Raw genomic sequence first — 25685 nt, forward strand, 5'->3', positions numbered from 1 at the left:
TGCAATGAAAAACAATTGGGTGATTATCGGAAAAGTCTTCTCCCACCTGCACTTCCCGAGTTCCACGTGAATGAGCCTCGAACTCCCAGGTTCTCCAGACTCAATCCTGAGTAACCGACTCCACCACCTTCGCCATCACGCTTTGTCCGCCGTACTGCTTCACGCAGATGTGATGGTAGAAGCTGGCCACGGTGTGGGTTTGGGGGAGGACGGAACTCGCGTTTGGGGCGGAGAGGAGTGGGAGATGGGTGAGAAGAGGATGGTGTGGAGTTCTGATGAGGAGGTATAGAGGGTGTAGGCGTACGGTTAGAGTCAAGTGGTTCTTTCTTAACTCCGTTGCTGAAAGAGGCGGAAGCCGAACCAGGGACCGGAGTTCCTGCGGGGGTCGGCGTAGAGGGTTTGGAGTTTGCGGTCACACCTGAAGCTTTCGCCTGGGCGGCGGCTTCGGCAGCGGCTTCTTCGGCCTCGAACGCATCGCGCGCAGCGAGGTCGTGTGCTTCGGCCCATTGGGCCTGGACCGTTCGCGCCATTTCAATCACTTCACCGGCGAAGACCTTGGTGAAACCGTTGACAGTCGTCACCACGCTGGCTGGGACGGATTGTGAGAGGGCATGGTTAACGATACGGCGGAGTGTTTCTTTGCGCAGCTTTGCTCGCTTGAAGAGATCGTATCGCTCCGATTGCATGGGGTTGAAAGCATCAACCAGAATCCTGTCCAAAAACCAAAGTTAGCTTCATCCAATATGACCAGAATAGCAGGAGAAAACGTACGCTAGGTTCTTCTTCTCAGCCTCTGTATCCGTAGCTCCTTCTTGCTGCCCAAATAGCTCTGCCTCGTCGTCTTCGTCATAATCATCCGCCTCATCAGCACCTCCTCCACCTCCTCCACCGCCAGAAGGACCACCTCTAACCGAACCCTCGTTATCGACTGATCCGAACCGTGTGGAATCTCCCGCTCTAGCGCTCAGCGCATCCTCACGCTCCCGTTCCCGCTCTTTCTCAGCTTTACTCTTGCGTCCTCGTTTCTTTCCCCGTGCAGCACCAGAGAAGATTCCATCTGCGCTTGCTCCGCCCAGGCTCCCTGTGAAACTGCCTGTCACGCTCCCGGCTTCACTGGTACCACCGAAACTGCGATCTCCCACATCGATGCCGGTCGGGAATGAGGTCTGGCGGAGTGGGTGCATGCGCTGCTTCTTTCCAAGTGGCTGTGAGGCGGAGGAGGAGATGGAGGGTCGTTTGAGGGGATTGGGTGATGATTGGTATGGTGGTGGTGACGACATTTTGAGAGGTTGTAGCGGTTAAATAGGGGCGGGGTGTATTGTGCGTGTGATGGTTCGATAAACTCGTATTCAGTACATTCAACTGCGATAATGCTCAGTCTACTCAATAGAGTATGAGAGCAAGCTGAAGCTCTTTCGAGAACCGAGGATTTCGCGCTGCGCTGTTGCGCCGGGCGAGGAAGGCGGGTATCAACCTCGGATTGTAATGAGGAATGAGCGCTAGTTTGTATTTTTCGAGCAATAGTAATGAACCTCTCAAATGACCATAGAACGCGATGTGATTTGGTGATGGAGTTCCAGTCAAGGTAGCTAGTCAATCGATTGGAAGTAATTTGGAGACTCGAGATAAGGACGCATCTCACCGCCTTCCTTTTTGGGCAAACAATAGCCCTATTCATATTGGCTGCTGTACAGAGTACGTGTTTAGGAACCCTAGATATTTACACTCTACACTGAAGCCAATATGATGCAGAAAATAATAATTGTGGTTCAAGATGCATGAATCGACCCTGCAGATGAGTCTTCGAAACCAGGTATGATGTATGATCAAAGGAGTGACAGAACGACGACATTCTGAGAATAATCGAAGCTCGATGTACCTATGATTCAAGCTTTCTCGACTGAACCACTGTAACAAATGCTGAAAGAATGAGTCGATCAGCTTAATCATGCGATGCTGTGCACTATGTAAGGAAAAAGGGTGGACACAAGAAATGGACAAAATAAAGAGAACTGTGCAAATATTGAATGCCAAGGTGACAAAAACCCAAACGGATAGAAAGGTCGCACCCGCGAGGAGAGAATAGCGAATGGCAGATGACTGAAGGACCAAGTCACCTCAGAATCCCTTCTCTCCAAGTCGCGGTGCCCCCCCTTTCCAGTCATTGCGTTCGTAGTAACGGAACACAAGATCATAACCGTTCAGGTCATGGACGATGCGGTCGACACGACGGTAGCCTTCGACGTGCTCCATCTTGTTGCTGCGGCGAAGAGCCTGGCGCTGAGCGTGCGCCACATCATGCTGCCCATTCGCCTCTTCGAGCTCATCCAACGCTGGCTTAGTCTCGAACAAGGTGATGCTGAAACGGCCAGGCTTGAAGATCGCAACAACCTGCTGGATGATGTCGGCAGTAGCCTTGCCGTTCTGAGAGTGCGGGACGTTGGTCTCGAAGGATGCGTACGAGCACTGAGGCTCCGGTGTCACATGCACGGTGAAGTAGTGGGTCGGCGCGTTGCCATCGGGAGCCGGCACAACGCCATTGGCAGAGAAGCCACATGGAGTGAAGAGGTACGCATCGATGCGAGCATCTGGGAACTTGCTCTTGGAGTACACGTCCGACAGGCCGCATGACTCGGAGACGACAGTGCCCAGAGCGTGACCCTCCGTGGTGAGCTCGGGCGGCAAGGTGCCACCAGTCTCCTCATCCATGTCGGAGGTGTTGCTGAAGACGTCGAGGTGATCAGTACCATCGTCTTTCTCCGAGTTGCGGTGGTGCTTCTCGGCCACAACAGTGGCATTTTCGAGGTAGAACTGCTTCGCGTTTTCCTCGTCAAGGTCGGTCATCAGAACCTCGAGGGTCTCATCGTGCTCATCACAGTCAGTGCGCGGATTGGCATCAGGGAAGTCAAGGACCTTGGTTTCGGTCTCGTTGAAGTTAACCTCCTCCTTAGGACTCGCTGGTGGGGTGAGCACGGTGCCAGGCTCGGTAAGGTAGAGATACCAATGTTCTCCATTCATCTTGCCGATCATGTAGGCGCTGCCGTTGACGAACAACCTGTCCATGGATCGTACTTCATCGCGCCAGCTGCGGTGAGGGCCACGCTGACGGTCAGGGAACAAGAAGTTCTTCCGGCTGTAGAAGACTCGGTAGGGAGCCGCAGCCACTGTGATACCCCGGGATGGAGGGGCCGTGGCGCGTGGGAACCCTGCGAACAAGGCAGCGATTTCCAAGATGCGGGGGAGTCCCGAAAGCAAGGTGGTAGTTCCGCACGTCTTGAGAATCAACTTGTGCGGCCAGACAAACATGCTAGACTCGGACAGAAGGTAGGCGTCCATCTCATCAGAGGAGATAACGGAAAGCACCTGGCAGTTGACCAGGTCCAACATATCCTTCCAGATTTCCCCAGGCACTTTCTTAAGGCCTTCGGGACCGGCGGCGCCTAGCTCGGCGGCAGAGGGCGCAAACCATACCTCGAGAAGCTTCTCAGGACCTTCGAAGGCGTTGGTCGAGTCGAGATCCTGAGTGGCCTCGTAGTTGATTGTCAGAGATGGCGTCCCCGCAAACGAGGATGGCGAGGTAGTGTAGTTCGTTGGAATACCGACGTAAACCATGATGACGGATGTAGCTTGAGCTGTTGTACTTGTGTGTGTTAAACGAAGTAGAAACAGTGACGTCGGACCGCCCTATGTACTTCGATGAAGATAGGCTGTAGAAGCACTGTCTACTTGCCCAGACGAACAAGGGGGCGATGCCCGTCTGAGAAGAGAAGGCCCTGAAACAAAAATTTAACTGGTCAGACCAGGCGAATATAATCTCCAAACAGACCGAAGGGCTGCTAAGGAGGTCGGAAGGCGAAGGACAAAAAGAAGATGCTAAGAGAAATGGTGACTAGCAGTCGGTACCCTCGTCCTGGAAGATACCGATACCCGTCAAAGTATCGGGTCTAGCAGACGAGAATTCTGCTTTGAAAAAAAAGGTATTGGAAAACGAAAGAGCTGGTGACGACGGGGGTCGTGTTATCGAGGCCTAGAGCAGTATGGTCGTTAGAAACAGGCTACAAGAGAAGATCGACACATGGAAATTCATTTTCTGTATTCGAGATCATGGCATTGACCATGATATCCCGGTCCAATGGCTTTGATTGCTTTTGGCAATCGGCGCCTCTCCAAAGACAAAAGGGGAATCACACTTACTTCGCGGGCTTGGACAAGAATCGCAGAAGGTCAGTTGGGCTCATGGAAGGCGAAGACAAGTTCGACTTAGATCAGCACGAGGTAGCGGAGGGCCACAGTCGTGAACATCGGCGGGGTTTGTCTGTAGGACAGTCTCACCCAGAAGCCCAATGGGTGCCCGAGATCAGGGATTGATTACTCGGCTATAAAGAACAAGTAATCTCTCGCTAAAGGATATTGGCGAAAGAGTTTTTGTTTTGGCCTTGGTGACCTCGAGTGGGAGGGGAAGTGCAAAATGTTTGCTGAAGACCAGTTCGGTTGGTAATTAGTGATTTTCTCTGTGGGCCCGCGATAGGGTGGGGCACGACGGATCAAAATCTGTCTGACATCAGGGAAGAGATTATGTTGGTTAATGTACCAATTGCAGGGAATATATTGGAGCCTTGTGATATGTTACATACAAATTGGGCAAGTTAAAAGCTGCAGTGATATGCAGACCGTCACAGACGATTTCAACCTGTTAGAGGGGAAATGGCGAAAAAAAAAAGAGCTAAACTGGGCGAGGCCCCAGCTCTCACATGAGCGGTGATGTCCGGCAGAATTAAACTTTGTCCCTGATGCTATTATATAAGCGTATCCTGACTCAGCACATAGCGGGGAGCCTCCAGATTTAAAGTACAACGTACGTCTCTCCTTACTATTTAGGGCTGCGAGCATGAATGTAACAAGTACATGGTAGGGATATCGAGATCAAGCCGTTGCCAACTGACAAACATGAGTGACCACAGAGTGCCACAAGATTATCAGTCAACTAGGTGAGCCGTCCAAGGTGAGCTCAGTTGTTCAATAAACAAAAAGCGAAGCCCTTGGTAACTAGAACGACAAAGAAAAGCCAAAATGAGTATCACAGAGGCAATCCACTACATAAACAGGATCAGGATATCAATGAATGGAGTTATTACCATATGAAACACAATGATCAATGGCTGTGTCATGTAATTAAAAAAAAAAACCTATCCAGAGCCTGAATATCTGAATATGTCTACCTAGGTATCCATAGTCCCTGAACCAACGCCCGAGATAACGCCATGTCGCATGAACAAATGGTTTCATCGCGATCTCATTTGCAAAAAGCACCCGAGAGATATCATGCATAAAACTGAGAAAGCCATTCATGCTTCCAAAATGATATGTGCTAACTGCACCTCACCAGCCTCCACAATCCTTGCCGCAATGATATCACCGACCTTGTCAACCAATCTAGAGCGGAGATCGTCTGTGACAGTATGGCCATTGGTCAAAAATGGTTGGCTACCACGCAGCGAGGCCAACACAGCCACAAGTGCATTCAGAACTCGGTCTGCAGCTGGCCGACGGGCAGCATCGTCCAAGCCATCGCTGAGAAGTTTGGTATATTCGTGCAGATTGGGAATGACGAGGACTCGGATTACTTCAGAGCCGCCGACAGATTGCAGTCCAATGACGGCACCATAGTGAGCACCGAATGGCTTTGAAGGGTCTAGGAAGGTCTTCAGACAGGAGCGCACGAGTCGAGGCTTGAGCATGTGCGACGAATGGGAGTACTTTTTGGCGATGAGGCTGAGGAGAGAAGCGGCCATATCCCGCAGAGCGAAGGACTCCACGACATCCGCAGTTCCACCAAGCTGTCGACCAATGAGGCAGGTAAGAATGGATGGTACGAGGGATGCGATCTGGTGCGGTTAGCGTCTAGAAATGTGCTTCCAAGGTGGGGGGGGGGGGGTCTACTCACGTAGGGGTCCACGTAAAGTGACTGGTTCTGGACCAGCGCCTCGGCCATGTGCATCACCTGATTAAGAACGAAAACATTCTTGAGACTGTGCGTGACCTTCTCGGCAATGAATTGGACAAAGTATGGCACTAGCTGGTGCAGACCTGGGTCCTCGCGAAGGCTGGAATACCCGGAGGTGCGATAATCCTCGCTTGTTTCGTGCAAAAAGGCACTGCAGACTTTTTCAAAGTAGAGCTGGAGTTCCCTCGAAAGCACATGCTTGACCAATGGCTTGACAGCCACATCGCCTGTGCCACTGATTGCCGCCAGTGTGGAGTTCGCATTCGGACCCTTCGAGACCAGTTCAAGGTTGCGGGAATCGGCTGCAGTTGGGTTTTGAGGGATTGAGGGTTGCACACCTTCGACAGCCAACCAGTGGGCTAGAATAGACGTTAGTAAATGGACAGCACATCCAAGTAGAGAAGGGTAGTATCCACTTACCAGTGAAGGAGACTTCGCGGGGAACTTTTGGCAGAGGTGCGTTGATCAACTTCTCAAAGTCAACCTCCTCATCTTCGACGTAGAACAGCGGCTGACCAGGTCCTAGAGAGGCTTCGCCGAACTTCAACGGACGGGTCGAGTCGTAGCCATACAATGGCTCCACGTCCAGGTTGCGCAAGGCCAGCGCGATGTCTTGGGTCGTAAGAACCGTGCGCTTACAGTGGCGCATACACTTCAGCGCTTCCTCAAGCACCTGCGCAACTCGATATTCGACATCCCGGGCGAGATTCTCGGTCACATCGTTATTGAGGTTGAGGATACCGACGGATTCGGCGACGTCGCGGATGTTATCGGGGTTCCAGACAGACATGGTGGAAGGGCGTAGTCTGGAATGAAGGTATGTGAGGGAAAGATCGGGATAAATTCAGGTTTAGATAGTTATTGCGCTATCGCGAAAAGTGAAGTGAAGTGCGAAGGACGAGGTGGCAGATGAGGTTTAGAAGGCGAGTCGCATTCTGAGGCCACCGCCAGCGGATCCACAGATTAGACAATAACAGCCCCTTTCTATTGAGTCGGTATTTCGTTTAAATGATGGATGAAACGCGGCAAGTCCCAATGAATAGAAGGAATAAAACAAGCACCGCCTAGAAGATGAAAGCTTGCCGATAAGAGTTGCGCGAGTGGTTCTACAGTCACCCGTATAAGCTGCCCTACCTGGGCACAGTCTACATCGAGATACTTTCGAATCTTGACTATGGTCACAAACCGATAATAATAAAATTAGATATGGCTAATAATTAGGTACTAACAATACAGTGCATCTTGAGAGAGCACACCAATCACCTGAAACCAGGTACACAAGAGCGGGGAGTGTTATTTACTGCTCCTCCGGGTATCATAACAGAAAGCACCAGCCAAATACCGATCTACTGGGCTCCATCCTTCGCAGGTTCTTCCTTCAAAGATTCAGCCTTGGGAACATCTGCTTTGGCGGGCTCCTTAGCAGTCTCCTCCTGGGCTGCCTCCACCTTAGGAGTTTCTTCCTTCGATGGCGCCTCCTCCTTGGGTTCCTTCACAGCCTCCGTCTTGGGGGGTTCTTCCTTCGCAACCGCCGTCTCCTTTACGGGCTCAGCAATAGTAGGCTGCTCGGGAGACTTGCCCTTGTCCTTGGTCTCCTGTTCCTTGTCCTCGACCAGTGGGATGAACCTAGCATTCTCCTTCAGCTCCGGGCCCTTGCCACCATAGACTTTAGGGATTTTTTCGGCAATCGAAGCAGAGAACTCCCGAGCCAGATTGGCGCCGTTCGTGATCGGGTGGAACTTGCGTGTGGTGTTCCGGCTGAGGATAAACTTCATGGCGGTGAACATCCAGCCCATGATAGCGGGAACGTTGACGAAGAACTTCTCACTCAGGAGCTCTGGGTATGCCGTAGCGAACACTTCGATGACCTTCTTTGTTGCGGCACGGACAGATGGATCCATACGGAAGAACTTTACATTCAGGTAATCGTGCACTTGGATCATTTGGTAGGGATCCTCGCCATCGTACTCAATGACCTCGGTGGCATCTGTCATCTTCAGGTCCTGCACAGCGAGCTCCATGAGAGCGGCGCGCCACTGGACGAATCTGCGGCCAGTTAGCATTGATTTCAATTGTAACGTAACATTTCATGCTGGGTACTCACTCATCTGTATCCGCGAATGTCGCACTGATATCCTTCACGGCTCCGTAGATGTTCCAGGTAAACACCAAGGGCCGTCCGTTCTCCTCATAGGTGGTCAGGTATCCCAAGCCTTCAAATTTGGCGGCGCTGTATTTTGCGGACTCTGCCAATGCTAGCGGGTTCACGTCCTTGCGCCACTGGAGCGCCTTGCTGAGCTGGGTCTCGGCGGCTTTGGCATTGCCTTCGTTTGCGCGCAGGAACTTGATCAACACGTTGACGGTGGGAATATCATCGCTGTCCTTGAGGGGCACTCCCCACATCTCAGTGTGACCAATGTTTCCGAGGATTGTTGGCAGGCGGTTGAACAACTCGCTCAACGCCGGGTTCTTGCTCAGGTAGGCTGGCTTCTCAACCTTGGGTTCTTCGGGCTTTGCCGCTTCGGACTCTGTAATGGCAGTGGTAGCGACAGTAGCCTCATTTGAAGCTACGCCCTCCTTGACTAGGTCACTGGCAGGTTCATCTTTGGCTGCAGTCTGTTCGGTGTTTTCGGCAGCAGTCACGGGAGTTTCCACGGGCTTATCGACTACTTCGACGGTTTCCTCGGGTTTCTCAGGAACAGCGGGCGCAACGGGCGCAACGGGCGCAACGGGCGCAACGGGCGTATTCTGATCAGCAGTGTCCGGCATGATCGATAGGATCAAAAGTGAGGGTGTGTTGAGGTTAGAGGAAATAGGGGGTTTTAAATTCACAAGGGGGGGGGGGGCAGTTGCCTTGTCAATAATCGGACCACTTATCAATCCCCCCCACCTGTCAGCCCTGGAGCTATATTTCGTTGTTTCATGATATATCACATCCACCTGCAATCTATTTTTATTTTTTTCTAAGGGGTTTCCTATCTTTTTGTTCTATATTTTTAAGCTGGAACGTGTGAATCTCAATGTTGTACTTGGTTTGGAAAGCAACCGTTACGTATGAGAGCTATAAATTGTTCTTAGCCCATCATTATGCACACCTCGCATGGCTTTCAATAATTTCAATAGCTTCAACCATCTCATAACTATTCATATATTTTTGAGTCAAGTACAGGGTAGACATATCACATTTGCGAAGTATTATCTACCCCTACTATACTAGGCCCCACACTTGTTATACTACATGGGTTTCTATCCAACTTCGTAGCATACCTCCTAGATCTATATTCAAGACGACGAAGAGTAGCTTAGAGTTATTTGTCACTTTAGTACTGTAAGTCCCAGCTCAGATTCCTTGTTAGCATCTACTGTAAATGGCTTGGTAGATTTCAAAATAACATTATCTACGCGATACATTCAAGTGGGATGCTCTGAGTTAACAGCTATCCAGCAAACTCTGAGCCTTTATAGGGAAAATATCGATATGTATGGAAGCTACTATCAAATTCTCCAGCGAAAGAGGGGATCATTGCGATTCTTCCAAAGTTGTATTCTACTTTCATGACGAACATTGGAAGTTCAATATAAGATTACCATTTTAGGACATTATCAACATCATAGGCCATTAACATCGAAGACACGATGAGGTGTGATGGAATACACTTGTACGGCTTATGCGAGCAAAAATATAACCAGGCCTCTCCACCAGATTTAATCATATACCAGCTCCTCCCAGGAACCGTCCAAGCAACACGTTAGGTGCACCATGAATCTTGTTATAATCGAGAAACCTGGGGAAGCATCTTTACGATATCCTCGGCCGACATACCACTAACCAATAAGTTGAACAAAATGTTTATTTTAGAAACACTTAAATCTTCCTTGGCTCCCTTCACCTCTCGAAATACCCAAAGAATCCACCTACATAAGGAGCATAAAGAGGACCTTTCAGCATGATTTCCAAGCAAAACAGGACTGGAAGTCTCGCGCGCTACCATTGCATAAGACCTACTTTCATTCACGCATTCAATAACTTCACTATGGACTTTCTTATGGATGGTTAGAAATATTGTACAAGAAATTAGGATTTTGTTCGGATTTTATAGTGTCTAGCACTTAGCGTCTTCCACTCTTTAATGAAATAACTTCACGTTGTAGTATATATCTTGACGTGTCTATAGACCCCTACTAACAAAATATATTCCTTTGGAATCATATTAAATTTGAACTAAATTCCTAAATAGAACTTGATAATGGTAACCGTACGGAGTCTCCGTACTCCGTACACAATGGAGCAAAACTCTATGCAGTCAGCTTCAGCCAAGCCACCTGTTCGGAAACGGACGCAGGCAGATGTGACCGAAACCTTCAGCTTGCATATTCGGAAGCACATTGGCCAAAGAGATGAAGGAATTGACAAAGTGCAGAGGCCAGCAATGTATGGGATACCCCGTAGACCCAATTATTGCGAGTTACACCTGTTCGCATGTTTCCGGCGGCTGTCTGATCCTATAAATGGGTTCTTATGCAGACTGAACGTGTTCGCTAAACAAGCTGAATCAATATTATTACCGTGTATTTTGTATTCTCTTGAATGCCTAGCAGTTAGAGTTCATCAGTCCCGAAGTCACTATCACACTCTTTCTTTTGACGAGTGGTTGAACCGAGGTTCAAGGCAGCGTTGATACTAGCCAGCAAGGAAATGACCACTATACACCATTAGAGTGGGAAGCCAGCCGGCGATATAAATAACTTACCAAGCACACACTGCAGCTCAAAATACCCCAATTTTTCAACCATAAATCCAGCCAAGATGGGTCCCACTAGTAGACCAGACATCCAACTCATATTTGTGATTGCAACAGCACGAGAATACCCGCCATAGGGACCGAATATGCCAGGATACAAGTCCTCCAACTCATCAACGGTTGCTGCAAAAAGAAACAAAAAACACAAACACGCGTCAGTACTCCAGCTCTCAGCAATAACATCTCAAACTTACCAGTTGCTTCCATCGTCCCAACCCCCATGAGCAAGCACGTAAAACACCCAATTATAGTGGTACAGACCCCGTAGATGATCTTCCCTCTATTTCCCAAAGTAGCCCACGGAAAGCGCTCATCGCCAGCGACACCAAGAAACCAAAGAAAAGGCGCAACAGAGATAAACCCAATGGTAGTGGGAACCCTCGAACCCACCCGATCTTTCAACAGCCCAACAAGAGGAGCCAAAATCATCCCGGGGCCCTGTATGGACGCGAACAAAAGGCCGACCGGGAAAACACCCCAACCAAAAGCGGACCGGGCATGCATCGCAATCGTAGACTCGAAACTGGCAATAAACAGGGCAAAGACAAAATAACAAGCAATACCCGCCGTAAAGCAACGTTGGCGGAAAAGGCAGACGTAAAAGCGCCAACCGCCGATTTCCTCGGTAGTTGATGACTGGTCTTCATCGAGAAGCGGTTCTGTTTCAGATGAAGGTATATGTTCTTCGGTGGATATAGATCCATTGCGACTGCGACAAGCGGTATCGCGACGTTTCTGCGGTTTTTCGATCATGAGTAGACGCATGATGATATCCACGACGAGAAATAGAGCCGCGCCAGCCCATGCTGTCCAATATCCTCCAATTCCGAAGAGGAATCCAGCAATGACAGGACCAGAGCATGTTCCAGCTGCTGTGAGGGTTGAGCTCAGACCTGCTATCTTGCCCATGTGTTCTGAGCCGATGTTCTCGGCCATTGTGGCCATGCTGACGATGTATAATGCGTTACTGACGATGCATTGGAAGAAGCGACCGACGAAGAGCCAGATTACTGCAAATGAGTTAGTACAATAGGAGGTAGTGCGATACACAGTATACAAAACAAAGACTCACGGGATGTAGTGATTGATAGACATAATACGCTGATCAGCGTCAGTACCAGCAACACTAGTAGTAGAACCTTCTTAGAGCTGGCTCGGTCAGCTATATCCCCGATAAATGGGCTGGAGATAATAGAAATCAATGCCCCTTCAACTAGAAATATGGAAGTCAATCGCTGAGTAAGGGATGTGTCTAGCCCTAGGCGGTTCTCGAAAATATGAGGGAGCAGTGGCACCATGAAGGCGAAGAGCATTTCATCTAGAGAAAGCAGTTCCCGTCATCAGCTAACATCCAATCTCTTCACTGTAATCACGAACCTGTGAATAATGCCATGGACATGCTGCTGAGAATAAATGTATCTGACGAGCGCCAGCGATATCCCCATGTTCGCCATAAGACCTGTTTCCTAGTATCCGGCAAAGGAAACATCTCGAAGGCCTGGTATATCAATTGTACGGCGGTTCTGGGTCAACCAACAAAAAAAAGTAAAAAAAAAAAAAATTTCAAAAAGTTGGAACGAGGGGAAGATGCATGCAAAATATATGTAAGATGGCCCATATTTGCTCCAAGCCAAACAACTAATGAGACACCAGTACGGAGTACTCCGTTGTTGTACTCCATAAACTGGCTGCAGATGCAATGTTATGATTGCTTTTCCCCCCTTTCGACCAATGTGAACTGCATTGGTGCCCAGTAGTTCTGGCGAATACCCATTGAATCCCAATTGTGATCTGGCCATTCTTAAATTACAAATCTTGGTTGGTATGTAGTATTATAAAGACCCTGGGAGTTGTCTAGTAACACGGGAAACATACTTATTTTTGCCTTTATCTGCGTAGGACAAGCCCAGGAGTGATCTTCAAATCTTCAGAGCTTATTTAGACCAAAAAAAGAGTTACGACGCGTTATATGTATATGAGGCTCGGTAAACAAATCATGTATCATTTCCCGTGAATTCAAGAGCCACAAGGGGGTAGACCACAGTCTAGAGCGAAGCGATCACCTGCTGAGTGGAAACCCAGACTAGGAAATGAGCAAGAATAAAAATCCCGGTAGAGGGGGATGGCACTGGGGGAATATACACGAAGAGAACATAGAATAGAAAACAGGAGAGACTGGTGCGACGGCAATCTGAAATCAACTAGGATCGCCGTAAGGGAAAGAACTAGACCCAAGGATACGAAAGCACAAAAGCACAAAAGCACAGGGAAATTCCATAAAAGGGGCCAGGAAGCCAGAATATCTCTATAGTGCGTTGTTGCGGAACCGCTCAGGCATTTGAGGCATAGAGGGCGGGTGACCATGCTCCGACTCGTCGGTATCTTCCATCTCCTCATCCAAATCCTCGGGATGGCTAGATATTAAAATTAGCTCATAAAACCAAAGTAGCAAAACTAGACCAGGATTAACATACGCAAGTAGCTCCTTGATATTCCTCATCTCATAATGCCTCTTACGCTGCTGCTCGAAATGAGCGTGCTTCGCGCGAGCCTCTTCAGTCGTCAAGAGCGGGTCATGCTCAGGCGCCTCGGCGCCATTTACATCCTCCACTCCGACATGAACATGTTTCTCGCTCTTGTGCGAGTCTGTGCTCATGCTTCGGTCACGGAAGACACGAGGGTCGTCCTTAGGGATGTCCTGCATGTTTTCCTCAGGTTCGCCGAGCTCCAGGTCAGGTATTTCATCCTCTGACACACCCTTCCGGTGCTGGGTGGGTTTCGCCGACTTGTCCAGCTCATCGACGACAATGCCCTGCGCATCGATTAAGCTTTCCTGTGCCTCGTCGAGCCGTATCTGCTCATCATCTTCGCTGGGGTCGTAGTGGGGCGCGTAAGGAGTCTTGGGTTCGTCGATCTTCATCTTCGCCGTCTTCTCCTGCTCGGCCAGGTACAGGTTTGCTTCGTCCCATTTTAAACGCGGCTCATTTTCGTCATAGGCGCTAGCTAACGACTGTCGGCGCGAGTTAGAGCCCCGGCGGGTGGTGGATGAGGATCGTCGACGGCCTGCGTTCTGTAGGGTGTTCTGGATGGTGATTTCCTTGGTCTCCTCGGGCTCGGGGATGGCTGGAACGGAGGGTGGGGAAATGGGTGCCATCGGAGCGGCGGCGCCTTGGAAAGAGTTGGAGTTCTTGAGGATACCTGTTTAGTTGATGAAAGAATTTACTTGGTCAGATCCCATCGTTGCTTTTGATCACTGTTTGGTGCTGATGTAGCTTGAACTCACCTTTTGGCCGATGGTGCACATCCTCGGAGCTGTGCGCCTTGGCCGGCATGTGTGGTGCGGTAGTCATGGTGGGATAGTAGTTGGGAAAGACCGGGTGTCGCCCGATTTGCAAGTGGACGATGTAATAAGAAGTCTGATTTCCAAAGGCGGGGAAATCAGGGAAATCAAGAGGGTGTGGCCTGTTTTATTTTGATTATATCACAGGCCTCAAAGTTTTGCTCAGCTGCAATCCGAGAAAATAAAAGAGGCTGAGCACCGGCTGATGTGGTTGGTACGGGGGAAAACGGATGAATCGAAATGACCCTGACTCAGACGGATAAGAGTCAGCTCACAAGCTTGGAATAGTCACGAGTTGAAGCAAAGAAAAGAATATAAGGTCAAGTGGTGGGGGTGCAAATCCACTCGATGACGTCGGCCCGATCATCTACCCGACGTGAAATCCAGCTTAGCTAACGTTTATCAGATTGATGGTAGGAGGTTGGACGTCATATTGTAAGGCTATCCAGGTGTCACCTACTTGAGGCCTATGCTAGTCTTGAAAACAACTTATAAACCTACCAGTGCGTAACGATTATGCCTTGATCTTCACAAGGAGCAATATATATTTAGTATAGAGAGATACGGATATTACTTTTATGGATAAGCAAGGAAATATAAGGAAATATAATATTAAACTAAGAGCAAGAGAGCAAAGCGCCCAGTCTTTCAATATATTCAAGAACGCCAGTCATGTTCCAGAGCCAAGCCCATACAGAAACCCGAGGCAAGAGTCCCAAAGTCCACGAATGCCTTAAAAAAACACCCAACTAGATCGCCCGAACGGGGGTATATGGATATATATGCAAGGACGTAATAATCATGATGTAGAAGATAGGAAAAGAAAAAGTGAAAGTGAACGTGAGAAAGAAAAAGGAAAAAGAAAAGATCGAGCCAGCGAGGAAAAGAATGAAAGAGACAACACACAACAAGACCAGAAACGTCTCCCTCAAGCAATGGAGTCAAACTCCTCACGCTCACGAAGTCTATTCCGAGCAAGAGTATCGCCACCACTGGCCGACAGCTGCATCCAGTGCAGCGCCAAACACATACTCTGCGGGTCTGACTTAGAGTCCTTGCCTCGTCGATACATCATCTCCGCCTTGAAAGTATCCCGCGGGAGGGTCAGAGGGAGTGTCACGCGCGGGAGAAGCTCCGGGTGAGTCAGATAAAGGATTGCAAGTTCGCGCTGTGCGACTGGGTTACCCTCTTTAGCAGTGATGATCCACATTCCCGCTGCATCTTGGATGGCATGGCCGGGGCGGGATTGGAAGTCTGAGGCGAAGGGGGGATGGCGACGGGAGAGCTCCTGGAAGACGATTCGGTCGGCGATCTCGACCATGCTGTGGCAGATCTCTTCTTTGAGGCTTAGTGCGGCCAGACCGAATTGGAGGAATGCTGTCCCGCGGTCCGTCTTGTTTAGCTGATCCCCTGGGACGAAGGCTGAGATAAACTGCAAATCCCTGAAAAGGGTCTTCGGCTTCACTTCTAGGATCAGATCGCGCAAGGTTGCTACAATTTGTGCTTCCGAAGGAGTGGAGTAGTCAGATCGTCGGGAGCCATATGTCACTGACTCGGGAGGAGAAGAAGACGGTAGCACTGGGTCCATCTGTGGTAGGTTGTTGGAACGAACCTCAGAGAAACTGTGGCGACTGGCCCGATGGAGTTGAGGACTGCTCCGTATCCTGTCACCTTCTCCCGGGGAAGAGCTGTGAGTAGTGGAGGAATTGGCATCTGGGGGCGAAATGAGCGACGCAACCACCAACGAACGCAGGTCCCGCAACGCGTTGAGCTTTACAAAGGGATTTCCATGACGCGAGAAGACTTCGATCAGCCGGTGGAAGACTGCCTTGTATGAAAAAGCTGACTGCCCGTTCGATTCCGAAAACGCTTGCGGTACCTCGACACGAGGGGCTTTGTGTTGAGCTTCGCGCAGGTTGTCCAGAGAACTGCTCCGGCGACCTTTCAATGAACCACGCTGCTGACCAAGATGTTTGGAACGTTCTTCATAATCTACGTAAAACTTCTGAACAGCAGCTCGTCGGCGCATTTCCACCTGAATGCGTTTCTGGTCCAGCGCATTGGTAAACCAGGCGTCGGTTTCACTACCACAACTCCATACTGGAGAGCCCAAATCGCTCAAAAGCAGACTAGTCAGTGTCTGTCTCAAACCATCCATGAACACCGCCTTCCCGTGTGTCTTGCGTTCAACACGACGGGGCTGACGGGTTGCGGTCTCACTGAACATAGATGGAGGTCGCGAGTACACGCTCGACGCGCTTGCGGCATACATAGGGTGCCGCTGGGGCGCAGACCAAAATGTACTATAGGTGTCACCGGTAGATGTCGAAGCGGCACGGCCAGGTGAACCTCCGATAGAGCACATGTCAATTGAAGGCAAGTCACGCTGAGGCTTCCATTTATCGGAGGTTATGCTTTGGATAGAGGGCTTGCGACCCAATGATGGGGTATCTTGAGAAAGACGAGACATAGGATCAGGCATAGGCATATTGGCACCATAGAAGTGGGCAGCAGAATTTGTGTCCTCGCTTGTGGTCGTCGAGGGCCGAGGAGTACTAGGCATGGACATTCCAGGGAATGTGCGAGAGCCATAACCCTCAAACTTTGAGCGCTCTGTCTGGAAAAGTTCACTTGCCCATAACACCGGCGTCTCGCTCATCGTTTCACCCACCAGTTTATTGATGCTCATTCGGACCTCGTAACAGAATCGATGAATTCTTTCTTCTCCCTTGCAGAAATTGTCGATTCCGTTGTGCGACAGCCATTTCTGAGTCAGCTCGACTTGCTCGTCAGACAGCTTATTCGGTCCACCTTGGCTACTGGGTGCTTTCATCATGTTCATAACTTGCACTTCGGGTTTCTGGAACAAGGAGCCACCCAAAGACCTTGCCCCGTAACGAGAACGCTGTTCTTCGGGAAATTGGTTGAAGAGTCGGGCTGAGTAGACCATCGTTTTCAAAGCCATAGCCACGTGTTTAGCCTCCTCATATCTAATAGAGTTCTTGACGTCGTTCATGTACCACATCTTGTCTCGGATCTTGCAAAATGTGACCGTCATGTCTTTGACTTGAGTTTGGAGTCGGCGGAGGGTGTGATCGAGAGACACAAATTCACTCTCGCACCGCTCAATGACACCTCGTGATTGAATCAGTGAACGAGTGTAATTCTCATGCATCGGGCCCAGGATCCACGAATCGTCCGTGGTCCTCGATGAGCTAGGCGTTCCTCGTTGTCCAAGCTGCTGTGAAGCATTCCACCAGTAGTGTGCGCCAACAAAATCAGATTCATGATGGCAGCAGAACATCGCTTCGTTGAACCGCTGCTTTAAGGTCATGGCAGCTGGCTGCGTGGTGTTCTGTGAAAGCAACCCATAATCATCACCCGTGTCTTGAATGCGGTTCTCTTTGATAAGTCGAATGATTGCTGTCTGTAATGCTTCATGATTTTCCTCCAGTCCTAGCGTCGTGGAGTTTGCGTCATCTTCACTTTCAATTATCGGGCCTTTGGACGTTTCATATCTACTATCAGGGAGGAGGCTCCAAGTTAAGCCATGACCGTCTGCTGCAACTGAGAAGATCGTCCAATGCTCGTCTGAGGGATGCTCTAAGCTCAACCGCTCATTAGGGTGATCTAAATCAGTTAGCTCAAATTGAATGCGAGCGGCCTTTTCAGACAGGCTATTTTCCGGTGCTAGGATAGGCTGAGTCTCCACTGAGAATATGGAACCATTATGTGACGTAGGTTTTGAACTTGTGTTGTGCTTGAAACGAGCGAATGCAGAATCCCCCAGTGAGTCTGGTCGAAGGTTTATAGATGGCGGCGGACTGGATGGCCAAGAATGAACACCAGCAGAGGCTGGCGAGGAATGCAAAGAAGAGGGTGTCTGTTGGAAAAGAGTGTCTAGGAGTGTGAGAACATCCAAGGCAGACATCATCAAGAAAGTTGAAGGAGCCTTTCGTCGACGAGGAAGTGGTGCCTGTAAAGAGGGAGTAGAAGGGTCAATCGATGCCTCCGGCGGCATCGTGTTATTGAACCGGGCGAGCATGTTTTCAACACGGCCCTTGATCATTGGACGGGGGATTGAGAAATGATGCCTTGAAGATATCAGCAAAGTGTCGAAAACCGCAGAGAGTTCAAGCTAGGATAACGTACATTGAACGCAAAACAGCAAATACTTGAGCGTAGGCACGGTGCCCAACTTGGTTCAGCAATTTCTCACGGGCATCCTTTCTGATATGGAAGTCTAAGAGAAGACCGTGGGTCTATTACAGCAAAAGCAGATTATAGTCAGCTTTGCGAGTTCACCAAGGGCTAGAGGCTCATATACCTCAGGATACGTCAATGCGCGATAGAGGAACTTTGAAAAGAACCACTGGAGGAATAAAAATTCCAAGAAGCGACTGCGGGTTTCGGGATTATCCAGCTTGCGCAAAACGGCCTTTGCGAACTGTAGCACGGCATGAGGAAAACCGCCATCTGGGTCATCAAGTACACGGAATAAGTCATCCACGGCAGAAGCAAAGAATTCCTCTGCAACATCCGTTCGCATGGGATCCAGGGAATCCATGGCAAAATCAAGTCCAGGGGGTGTGGCTATAGGCTCTAGGAGAAAAGCACCGGTTTGTAAAATGTCCATTAGGTAGAGTTCAAATTTGGGACGGGCTTTCCAAGTGCTGCCGGTGGTCCAAGAAGAAAGGATCTGGCCGATAAGAGGATAGTATCTACTACTTCCGCTAGAGATTAGTTGAGCGCAGACGGATGACCACACTTCCATACGCAAGCGGGATTCAGGTGTCTCTGGATCCAAAGGAGCGGCAAAAACGTTAAAAAGAAGTATAGATAGCGGGTCAGTTCTCTCAAAGGCATATGCATGGTCCTTGAAAGCCGTGGATTGGGATTGGCTCCTGTTTAAGAAAGATTGGACCCGAGCCCGGGATGTAGAAGGGAACGCGGGATCATTGGTATCCAAAGCAGTGGCAGGAGAAGTAAAAACAGCCAATTGGGCCGAAGACAGGCTTTGTAGCCGGTCGACCAAAAACTGGGGATCGGAACGGACCAGCCGCAAAATCTCCAAAAAGTCCGTCCGGGATTGAGGGCTCAGCTGATGAAGGAAATCCGGGAAACGGCCAATGTCAGTTCCCAAGGATGAGTCCCCGTCCACGGAATCTGTCTGGCCATCGCTGGAAGCAGGTGAAGAGCATGATTCCTGAAGGTCTTGGAGGGTATGGTAAAGAGCAACGAAACTGGCCTTGTCATCATGGCGGAGAGCTTCGACAAGACCTCGCTGTGCAGTCAGCCCGACACGAGCCATACGCGCAGAGATGCCGATAGACACCTTAGTGGCACGCAGGCGCTTCTCCAATCGCTTCCTTTGGGCCTGCTTGCGCTGGTTCTGGTGACAACGAGTGGCAAAATCCTCAAATGATATTTGGGGGACATCTTCCACTGGTACAGGGATAGAAGCCGTCGCGGGCCGGGGAGTGTGTCCGTTGGAAGGAGCGGCTTCTACCTTGGGACTGGCACGGGCCGAGCCACCCAACTCACCTGGCCCCACGTTCAACGGAGATTCAAGTGCGGACATGGCTGGCGAACTCGGAGGTGAAGGAGGTAAAGGCACAGATGCGGGATCTTGCGCCCGATGCGACAAGTCACATGGTGTAATAACCTTGGGGAAATCAGGTATTTGCTCGGCTGAAGCTGGTTAGATTGGGCTGCAATCATAACAAGGGGGTATAACGATAGGAGCACCCCTCTTTCAAAGTCCCAACCCCATATAAGGGAGAAAAGCGCAGAAAATAAATATAATGACGTACTGGTTGTAGAATGCAAAGAGGAATAATGATCCTCTTGGTGTTCTACCATCTTGCCATTAACAGACAGTCGCAAAACCCCCCCTAGCCGACGAATTCCTATCGCATTCTGAAACGAAACCCAGGTTCTCAGAGTGACGATGCACTCGATCGGATGAACTGTTGGCTTCCAGGATGAATGTGTGGGAAGAAAAAGGCGGGGGAAAAGAGAGGATAAAAATCAAAACAAGGAGGGGAGATGGGGGTTTAAAATCAAAGTAAAAATAACTAGTGAAACCCGGAGTATAAAACAAGGGTTTATAATAGAGAGAGAGAGAGCAAAAAGGAACCCTCGAAACGGACAGTTGCAGACTACAAAAGTGCTAAAAGCCAAGTAGAAGAGACTTGTAAGAAATACGCTAATAAGGTAAAAGGATCAGGTACCGAGTACAACGAGACGATGCGTTGGCAGTGCAGGAATGAGGTGTCCATGCGCCCCTCATGCGCCCCTCAGATTTTATAGACGTGTACATCTCTCTCTCTCTCTTACGTGTTCGACTATTTTACACATATGTACAACATAAGTATAGAATCTGATGGCCTATTAAATTACCACTTGAGTCTAAGATCTAAGGAAATACGATTACCATGTCATAGAGTGGCAACTTGCTCACATGCAAGGATGTTGTCCTGGCTTATATACATCTTACTACGAAACCAACATTTATTTCATGCAGTTAACCCGGGATACCCCGACTCTTAAAACCAAAAAGCAAATATGTTGGATCATGATGGGGTGAATCGTTCATAATGATATTACAAATGCTTAGGTACACCCAAACTCCGTTCATAGGTACTCGTGTAGGGAAATCCACCATACTATCACCGACAAACCCATTTCTTGTCAACTTCTTTTTGTCCGACACGAGCAGCTACCTGGTCAAGGGTGGCTTTGAGTGTATCCTTGGATACCTTGGGGAATCTAGATACGTCTGGATTAGCATATACTCTAACAAAACAAAAAAAAAAAAAAAAGAGGATATCGTGGGAACCAACCGTTTCTTCAAGATCTCGACCAACCCAATCTTACTGAGATCGCTGCCTTCAACTGCTTCCTTGAATTCAGCGAGTTGGTCTGGTGGGAATGGCCGTTTCGCTTTTGATGTGGGAGGTAAAGTATTGTTTGCCGCCACTGCTCTAGGAACTGTAGGAACAAGGAAGCCGTCTATGGCTGTCGCGGGTCGCGCCTTCGCAGGTACTGGATCCATAGGCTTGGGTTTCTCCCAGTATGCAGTCGAGAAGGGGTCGATGGGGAACTTGACCGCATCGGATATAGTCCGCATCTGGTAGACCTCCATTTCAGGCTCGACTCCATTCGTAGCCCACTTAATTCCAGTAGAGACAGGTTCGAGATCACCAACAATGAGACGACGTTTGCCTTCGGCAAGAGCATCGTCCTCGTCATCTAGGAAACCCTCGAGATCATCTTCGCCCTCATCACTGCCTTCGTCTTCTTCTTCAGAGTCCAGCTCTTCACCTTCTTCGGGTTCTTCCCATTCCGCCTCGGAATCATAATCATAATCGGTATCCGGCAGCCCCCGGAGATAGGGACTTCGCGCAAGTCTTCTCGTGGATGACTCGGACACGGGGCGGGTATAAGTTCCCTGATAGGGAGGGCGGATGTCCTCGCCAAATTTGAGAGACTTCATCGTAACCTTGCGAAGAAGTTCTTGTAGCCTCGAAGATTGTACTATGCTCTGGGTTTGAGGCTCAGCCGGATCATCGGACCTTTGTAACTGCAATAGTATGTCCTTGACAGAGCTCGTTGGCTGACGCCCACGACGGAAGGGGATTATTTGAAAGAGTTCCGATGGACGGAACGGATGTGTTTGGGCTGGGACTTCGTCATTGCGTAGACTTGCATCGATCGTTTCCCGTACGTGTTTGAGGGCCTCTGAGTCACGTTCAAACCGATGGGGAGGTGCCACGACTGTATGAGATTGCAGAAAGAAAGCAGGAAACTCTCGCTCATACTCTGATTGCACGACATGAGTTTCGTGAGAGCAATCGGTTGTGGCAGATGCCTTCTTAGGCGAAGGGGCGGTGATCACCTGTCCTGATGGAGCGGAAGGTACCGGTGGTTTGGCGAAGAAGGAGTTCAGTTTCATTTGTGACTGAATCATTAGTATATGGGCGTCTTCCTGTTAGGACGATTGTGGATGACACTTACTCGGGTCTTCTTCTCCTTCTCCTCGTCCTTTTTGCGCTTCTCTTCTTCTCTGGCGGCCTTTTCGTCCTCCTTTGCCTTTTTCTTTTCATCACGCTGCTTACGCTCCTCTTCACGTTGAGCATCCTTTTTCCGCTTTTCTTCCTCTCTGTGTCGTTTCTCCTCATCGCGCTCGGCATCGCGCTTCTTCTTTTCCTCCGCTTTTAGGCGCTTTTCTTCTTCCCTCCTAGCCTTCTCTTCCTCTTTCTTTAGCTTCTCCTCTTCCTTCTTCGCCCTCTCCTCAGCCTTCTGGCGCTCTTTGGCTTCTTTTTCTTGTTGCTTGGGATCTGTGCCAGCAGAGACTACCTTGCGTTTCTTAGAGGCCGGGGTATCAGGCTCAGGATTGGAAGCAGCATTGGTGCCTGGGGATGTTAATCCCCAGGCAACGGCTTCATTTTGTTTACGTGGTGTCCGTCTCATCACGATTTCGACCGAGGGGGGAGGTGGAAGATTACGCTTGATTTCAACTGGCGGGGAAGTAGTGTTGTCAGGTTGGGAGGAGAGAGACGGATCGCGATTTTCTTGGTTTTCGCCAGCGAACTCGGTCAACGGTCGCTTCGCATTTGGCGAGGGGGGTTTGGCATCATCAACCTCGTGAATTGAGCGCTTTCGGGAACCGGATGAAGGTGATGCAGGAAATGACGGGCCCGACTGCATCGGAGATAGAGATGTACTGGGTACCATTGACTGCAGAGTGGTTGGAAAGACCTGGTTAAGAGGTTGAAGTCTTAGGAGTGTAGGTGGTGAGGGAAGGGGGGAATGGGGACAGGTTGTCGTGTGATAGATCGCGACTTCAGTTCATGGGTGGTTCAGGTCGTGTCGTCCAAGGGAAAGCGCGACCCGGGGAGAGACAAACAACGGACGTCGGTCAAATTAGACAACTGATCGTCAATCACAGGGTATCGACTTCGCTGTTTTATGAACGTACGGAGTAGAGTAGTGACAGTTGGGCCAAGACTGGGACGCGTTAATCGTTTCGCGCCGCGACCGATAAGCACGTGTGTGATTATGTAACCACTATATGTGCTCTCTGCCCAACATTCCTGGACTATTCTGCGGTCCAGGTAGTATTTATGGCATCATTTTGGACATCCAAGATCAATACGTAGTGCCTTTGGTGCTTTGTACTTCAATATTTTCAACTTGTCCAAATCCCTTTGCTACTACTAGTGGTTCAACTACCTTGTACTGCTCCATGCAACGGCAACGAGCCTGCAACAAAATGCCATGTGGTACTACTTCCACGGAAGTTATCCTAAGTGCGAGACGAATTGAGATAATCTTTGGGGTGAAATTGCTATCTCTAAATTAGGACAAGCTAGGCCAGATAACCAACGCCAAGATGGCCCCGTATGCAGCCGCAGAAGGACGAAGACAAGCCAGAGAGCTAATCTATAGAAGCCAGCAGTGCCATCGAGGATATACAGCAAGAAATAAAGAAGCCTGAAGAAAAAAAAAAGAGATGCGGCGCTTTGAATAAAAAGGAGTAAATCAGACAGCAAACATGCAAAGATATAGACAAAGCAGGAGGACGCATTGGTCTAAACCATCAAGATTTGCCGAATGGGGCCAGGCGTGGAGTTGCAACGAGATAGGTATTATGTGCAATTGACGAGGCGTTAAGAGAAATCATGTAGAAATCATAAGAGAAAAGGAAGCGGGATATAAGAAGATCAAGGACGAAGAGTTGGTAGATGTTGGATGAGAACAGGGCCTCAGTCGCTGTCTGAATCGGGATTTGCGACGAAAAGTCGCACATTGGTCATGGTAGTAGTTCGCTCGTCCACACTGCCTCGTCGTCGCAACTCGGCTGCTTTGTGGGCTTTCTCAGCTGCCGCAGTGGCGGCGCTCGGAGCCTGCATGTCACCAACAAAGTCGTCTTGCTCTTGCTCGCTGCTGTGTGTTGTTGCGGTATCATCCTTGTGGAGAGATGACAGTCGGCTCTTTTCTTCCTCGTGAATTTCCGCGGGCGTATTTTCAGACACTTCTGGCAGATCGGTCTTCTCATTCGGGGGCGTGCTGTTGCTGCCCATCGTTCCCTGTGGCCGCGAGTATCCACTTGGGTAACGGTGTGCACTTCCCAGAGAGCTGCGGCCGCTACCAGTCCGTCTATGGATTGCGCCACCATCACTACTGAGGGTGTCATCATCTCCGTCGCCGACCTCGTTCGCACTCAATCGCACGGGAACCTTGGCGCCCACTAGATTTGAGGGCGAGAACTCAGCAGCCCCCTTAGGACCATGTCTGATCTTGCCACTAGCCAAGGTTCCTGCCCGGCCAGCACCTGAGCCATGAACTTCGAGGTACGCTCTCTTCTTGTCCCGTAGGGCTTGTTCGCGCGATCTGGCGTCTTCAGGCTGTGCCCGGTCACACCAGACGGTAGCCTTTTGACGCCGCATGAGGGCCACATATCCAAGCTGAGAGTTGGCAGAGCGAGACGAGGCGGTTCGCCGGATGTCAGAAACACCATGCCCCGCATGTACTGTCGGGTGGTTGCTGGTAGACGAGGTCGAGGTAGTGGTGCTAGACATGCGTCTAGAGGGTGGGTGAGGAGGAAGAGTCATCTGAGGAATAGGAGGTGGTGGAGGACCACCGTGGTAGTGCTGCGAGCCACTTGAGTAGGGCAACACATTGGAGGATGTGGTTCGAGTCCGACTGTGCGTGGTCTGGGGGCTCGCTAGATGGGGCGCAAGCTGGGGTTGTGGAGAATCGTAAGATTGATATCCGCCATACCCATGCTGGGTACCCGAGAGGGGCTTCCGGGAAGGAGGCCCTTGGTGGAGGGGCATTCGAAAGTCAGTCATGTTGGGCGGAATAGTGCACCGGCCTTGAAAATCCCAACGTGCGGGGCAGCTGTTCTAGGAGTTTGGTTTGCTCGGGAGTGCGCTGGAGGTTATTCTAGGATTTGAGATGCTGATTCGTGATGATGACTTGAAGGGCTTCGTTTCCGATGCGCGCGGCTGACGGATAGAGAGATAATGCGGCCTCAGCGCCCACTGCAGTATGCAGCCGCCACAATCCCCTTTGGGGGTCTCTTAAGCGAAAGGCTGAGAATGGAGGCCTCAAATATGTAGCGATACCAAGGTGTTGTAGTTGTGCAATGGGCTGATCCTCGAGCTGATCCTCGGGTTAGTTTTGAGGCGAGGGTGACGGGGTAGGAGCGCACACACGAAGTCCTGCAACTCAATCGGTAAGCAATCTCGGTGACTGCAGTGAAAGCGGGAAATTATAAAGAAGCACACAACAGTCCTGCAGTCTGCCAATAAATGTCGAATGTGGAGGAATTGTCGGGATGGGCAGGTCTTAAGGGGAGGCACAGATCGGGGGAAACCTTGAGGACTTTGACCGGCCGTTCCTTGGTAGAGTTAAGTGATTGGACGATACGGAACACGGCGGAGGAAGTACTTTCCCACACGATTTAGCGGGTGGAGTACTTGGCTCAGCCACACATGAGGCTGGGTAACCTATTCCGTACGGTATATTA

The 25685-nt window shown here is 49.9% G+C and overlaps 11 protein-coding genes across 11 annotated transcripts; 1 reads left to right on the plus strand and 10 right to left on the minus strand.

Annotated features, from left to right (window-relative positions):
• Nucleotides 1–23: 23 nt before the first annotated feature.
• On the minus strand, nt 24–1280 carry N7537_005775 (transcription initiation factor TFIID subunit 11 family protein; the record flags this gene model as incomplete). The annotated part of the gene is made up of 2 exons (XM_056896832.1): nt 24–711; nt 772–1280. The coding sequence occupies 2 exons, from the start codon at nt 1278–1280 to the stop codon at nt 24–26; spliced, it is 1197 nt and encodes a 398-aa protein (XP_056752617.1).
• An 838-nt stretch (nt 1281–2118) lies between these two features.
• On the minus strand, nt 2119–3612 carry N7537_005776 (adenosylmethionine decarboxylase SPE2; the record flags this gene model as incomplete). The annotated part of the gene is made up of 1 exon (XM_056896833.1): nt 2119–3612. One exon carries the CDS (start codon nt 3610–3612, stop codon nt 2119–2121), a length of 1494 nt encoding a protein of 497 aa, XP_056752618.1.
• Nucleotides 3613–4104: 492 nt separating this feature from the next.
• Nucleotides 4105–4368, plus strand: N7537_005777 (uncharacterized protein; the record flags this gene model as incomplete). Its single annotated transcript, XM_056896834.1, has 1 exon — nt 4105–4368. One exon carries the CDS (start codon nt 4105–4107, stop codon nt 4366–4368), a length of 264 nt encoding a protein of 87 aa, XP_056752619.1.
• Nucleotides 4369–5345: 977 nt separating this feature from the next.
• N7537_005778 (TATA-binding protein-associated factor TAF6) lies at nt 5346–6794 on the minus strand (the record flags this gene model as incomplete). Its single annotated transcript, XM_056896835.1, has 3 exons — nt 5346–5885; nt 5945–6363; nt 6425–6794. The coding sequence occupies 3 exons, from the start codon at nt 6792–6794 to the stop codon at nt 5346–5348; spliced, it is 1329 nt and encodes a 442-aa protein (XP_056752620.1).
• Nucleotides 6795–6920: 126 nt separating this feature from the next.
• Nucleotides 6921–7323, minus strand: N7537_005779 (uncharacterized protein; the record flags this gene model as incomplete). Its single annotated transcript, XM_056896836.1, has 2 exons — nt 6921–7068; nt 7268–7323. The coding sequence occupies 2 exons, from the start codon at nt 7321–7323 to the stop codon at nt 6921–6923; spliced, it is 204 nt and encodes a 67-aa protein (XP_056752621.1).
• Nucleotides 7324–7350: 27 nt separating this feature from the next.
• sfh5 (CRAL/TRIO domain protein) lies at nt 7351–8773 on the minus strand (the record flags this gene model as incomplete). Its single annotated transcript, XM_056896837.1, has 2 exons — nt 7351–8050; nt 8109–8773. The coding sequence occupies 2 exons, from the start codon at nt 8771–8773 to the stop codon at nt 7351–7353; spliced, it is 1365 nt and encodes a 454-aa protein (XP_056752622.1).
• A 1830-nt stretch (nt 8774–10603) lies between these two features.
• On the minus strand, nt 10604–12295 carry N7537_005781 (uncharacterized protein; the record flags this gene model as incomplete). Its single annotated transcript, XM_056896838.1, has 5 exons — nt 10604–10707; nt 10756–10929; nt 11001–11816; nt 11879–12124; nt 12184–12295. 5 exons carry the CDS (start codon nt 12293–12295, stop codon nt 10604–10606), a joined length of 1452 nt encoding a protein of 483 aa, XP_056752623.1.
• An 816-nt stretch (nt 12296–13111) lies between these two features.
• On the minus strand, nt 13112–14156 carry N7537_005782 (PP1-complex regulatory subunit GLC8; the record flags this gene model as incomplete). Its single annotated transcript, XM_056896839.1, has 3 exons — nt 13112–13220; nt 13281–14004; nt 14090–14156. The coding sequence occupies 3 exons, from the start codon at nt 14154–14156 to the stop codon at nt 13112–13114; spliced, it is 900 nt and encodes a 299-aa protein (XP_056752624.1).
• A 918-nt stretch (nt 14157–15074) lies between these two features.
• N7537_005783 (uncharacterized protein) lies at nt 15075–19727 on the minus strand (the record flags this gene model as incomplete). The annotated part of the gene is made up of 3 exons (XM_056896840.1): nt 15075–18240; nt 18299–18408; nt 18474–19727. The coding sequence occupies 3 exons, from the start codon at nt 19725–19727 to the stop codon at nt 15075–15077; spliced, it is 4530 nt and encodes a 1509-aa protein (XP_056752625.1).
• Nucleotides 19728–20817: 1090 nt separating this feature from the next.
• N7537_005784 (putative chromatin assembly factor 1 subunit A) lies at nt 20818–22858 on the minus strand (the record flags this gene model as incomplete). Its single annotated transcript, XM_056896841.1, has 3 exons — nt 20818–20917; nt 20992–22109; nt 22166–22858. 3 exons carry the CDS (start codon nt 22856–22858, stop codon nt 20818–20820), a joined length of 1911 nt encoding a protein of 636 aa, XP_056752626.1.
• Nucleotides 22859–23916: 1058 nt separating this feature from the next.
• On the minus strand, nt 23917–25005 carry N7537_005785 (uncharacterized protein; the record flags this gene model as incomplete). The annotated part of the gene is made up of 1 exon (XM_056896842.1): nt 23917–25005. The coding sequence occupies one exon, from the start codon at nt 25003–25005 to the stop codon at nt 23917–23919; it is 1089 nt and encodes a 362-aa protein (XP_056752627.1).
• Between the last annotated feature and the right edge of the window lie 680 nt (nt 25006–25685).

Source organism: Penicillium hordei (genome assembly GCF_028827395.1).
Source record: "Penicillium hordei strain IBT 12815 chromosome Unknown utg000003l_segment0_segment0, whole genome shotgun sequence".
NCBI classification, from domain to species: Eukaryota; Fungi; Ascomycota; class Eurotiomycetes; order Eurotiales; family Aspergillaceae; genus Penicillium; species Penicillium hordei.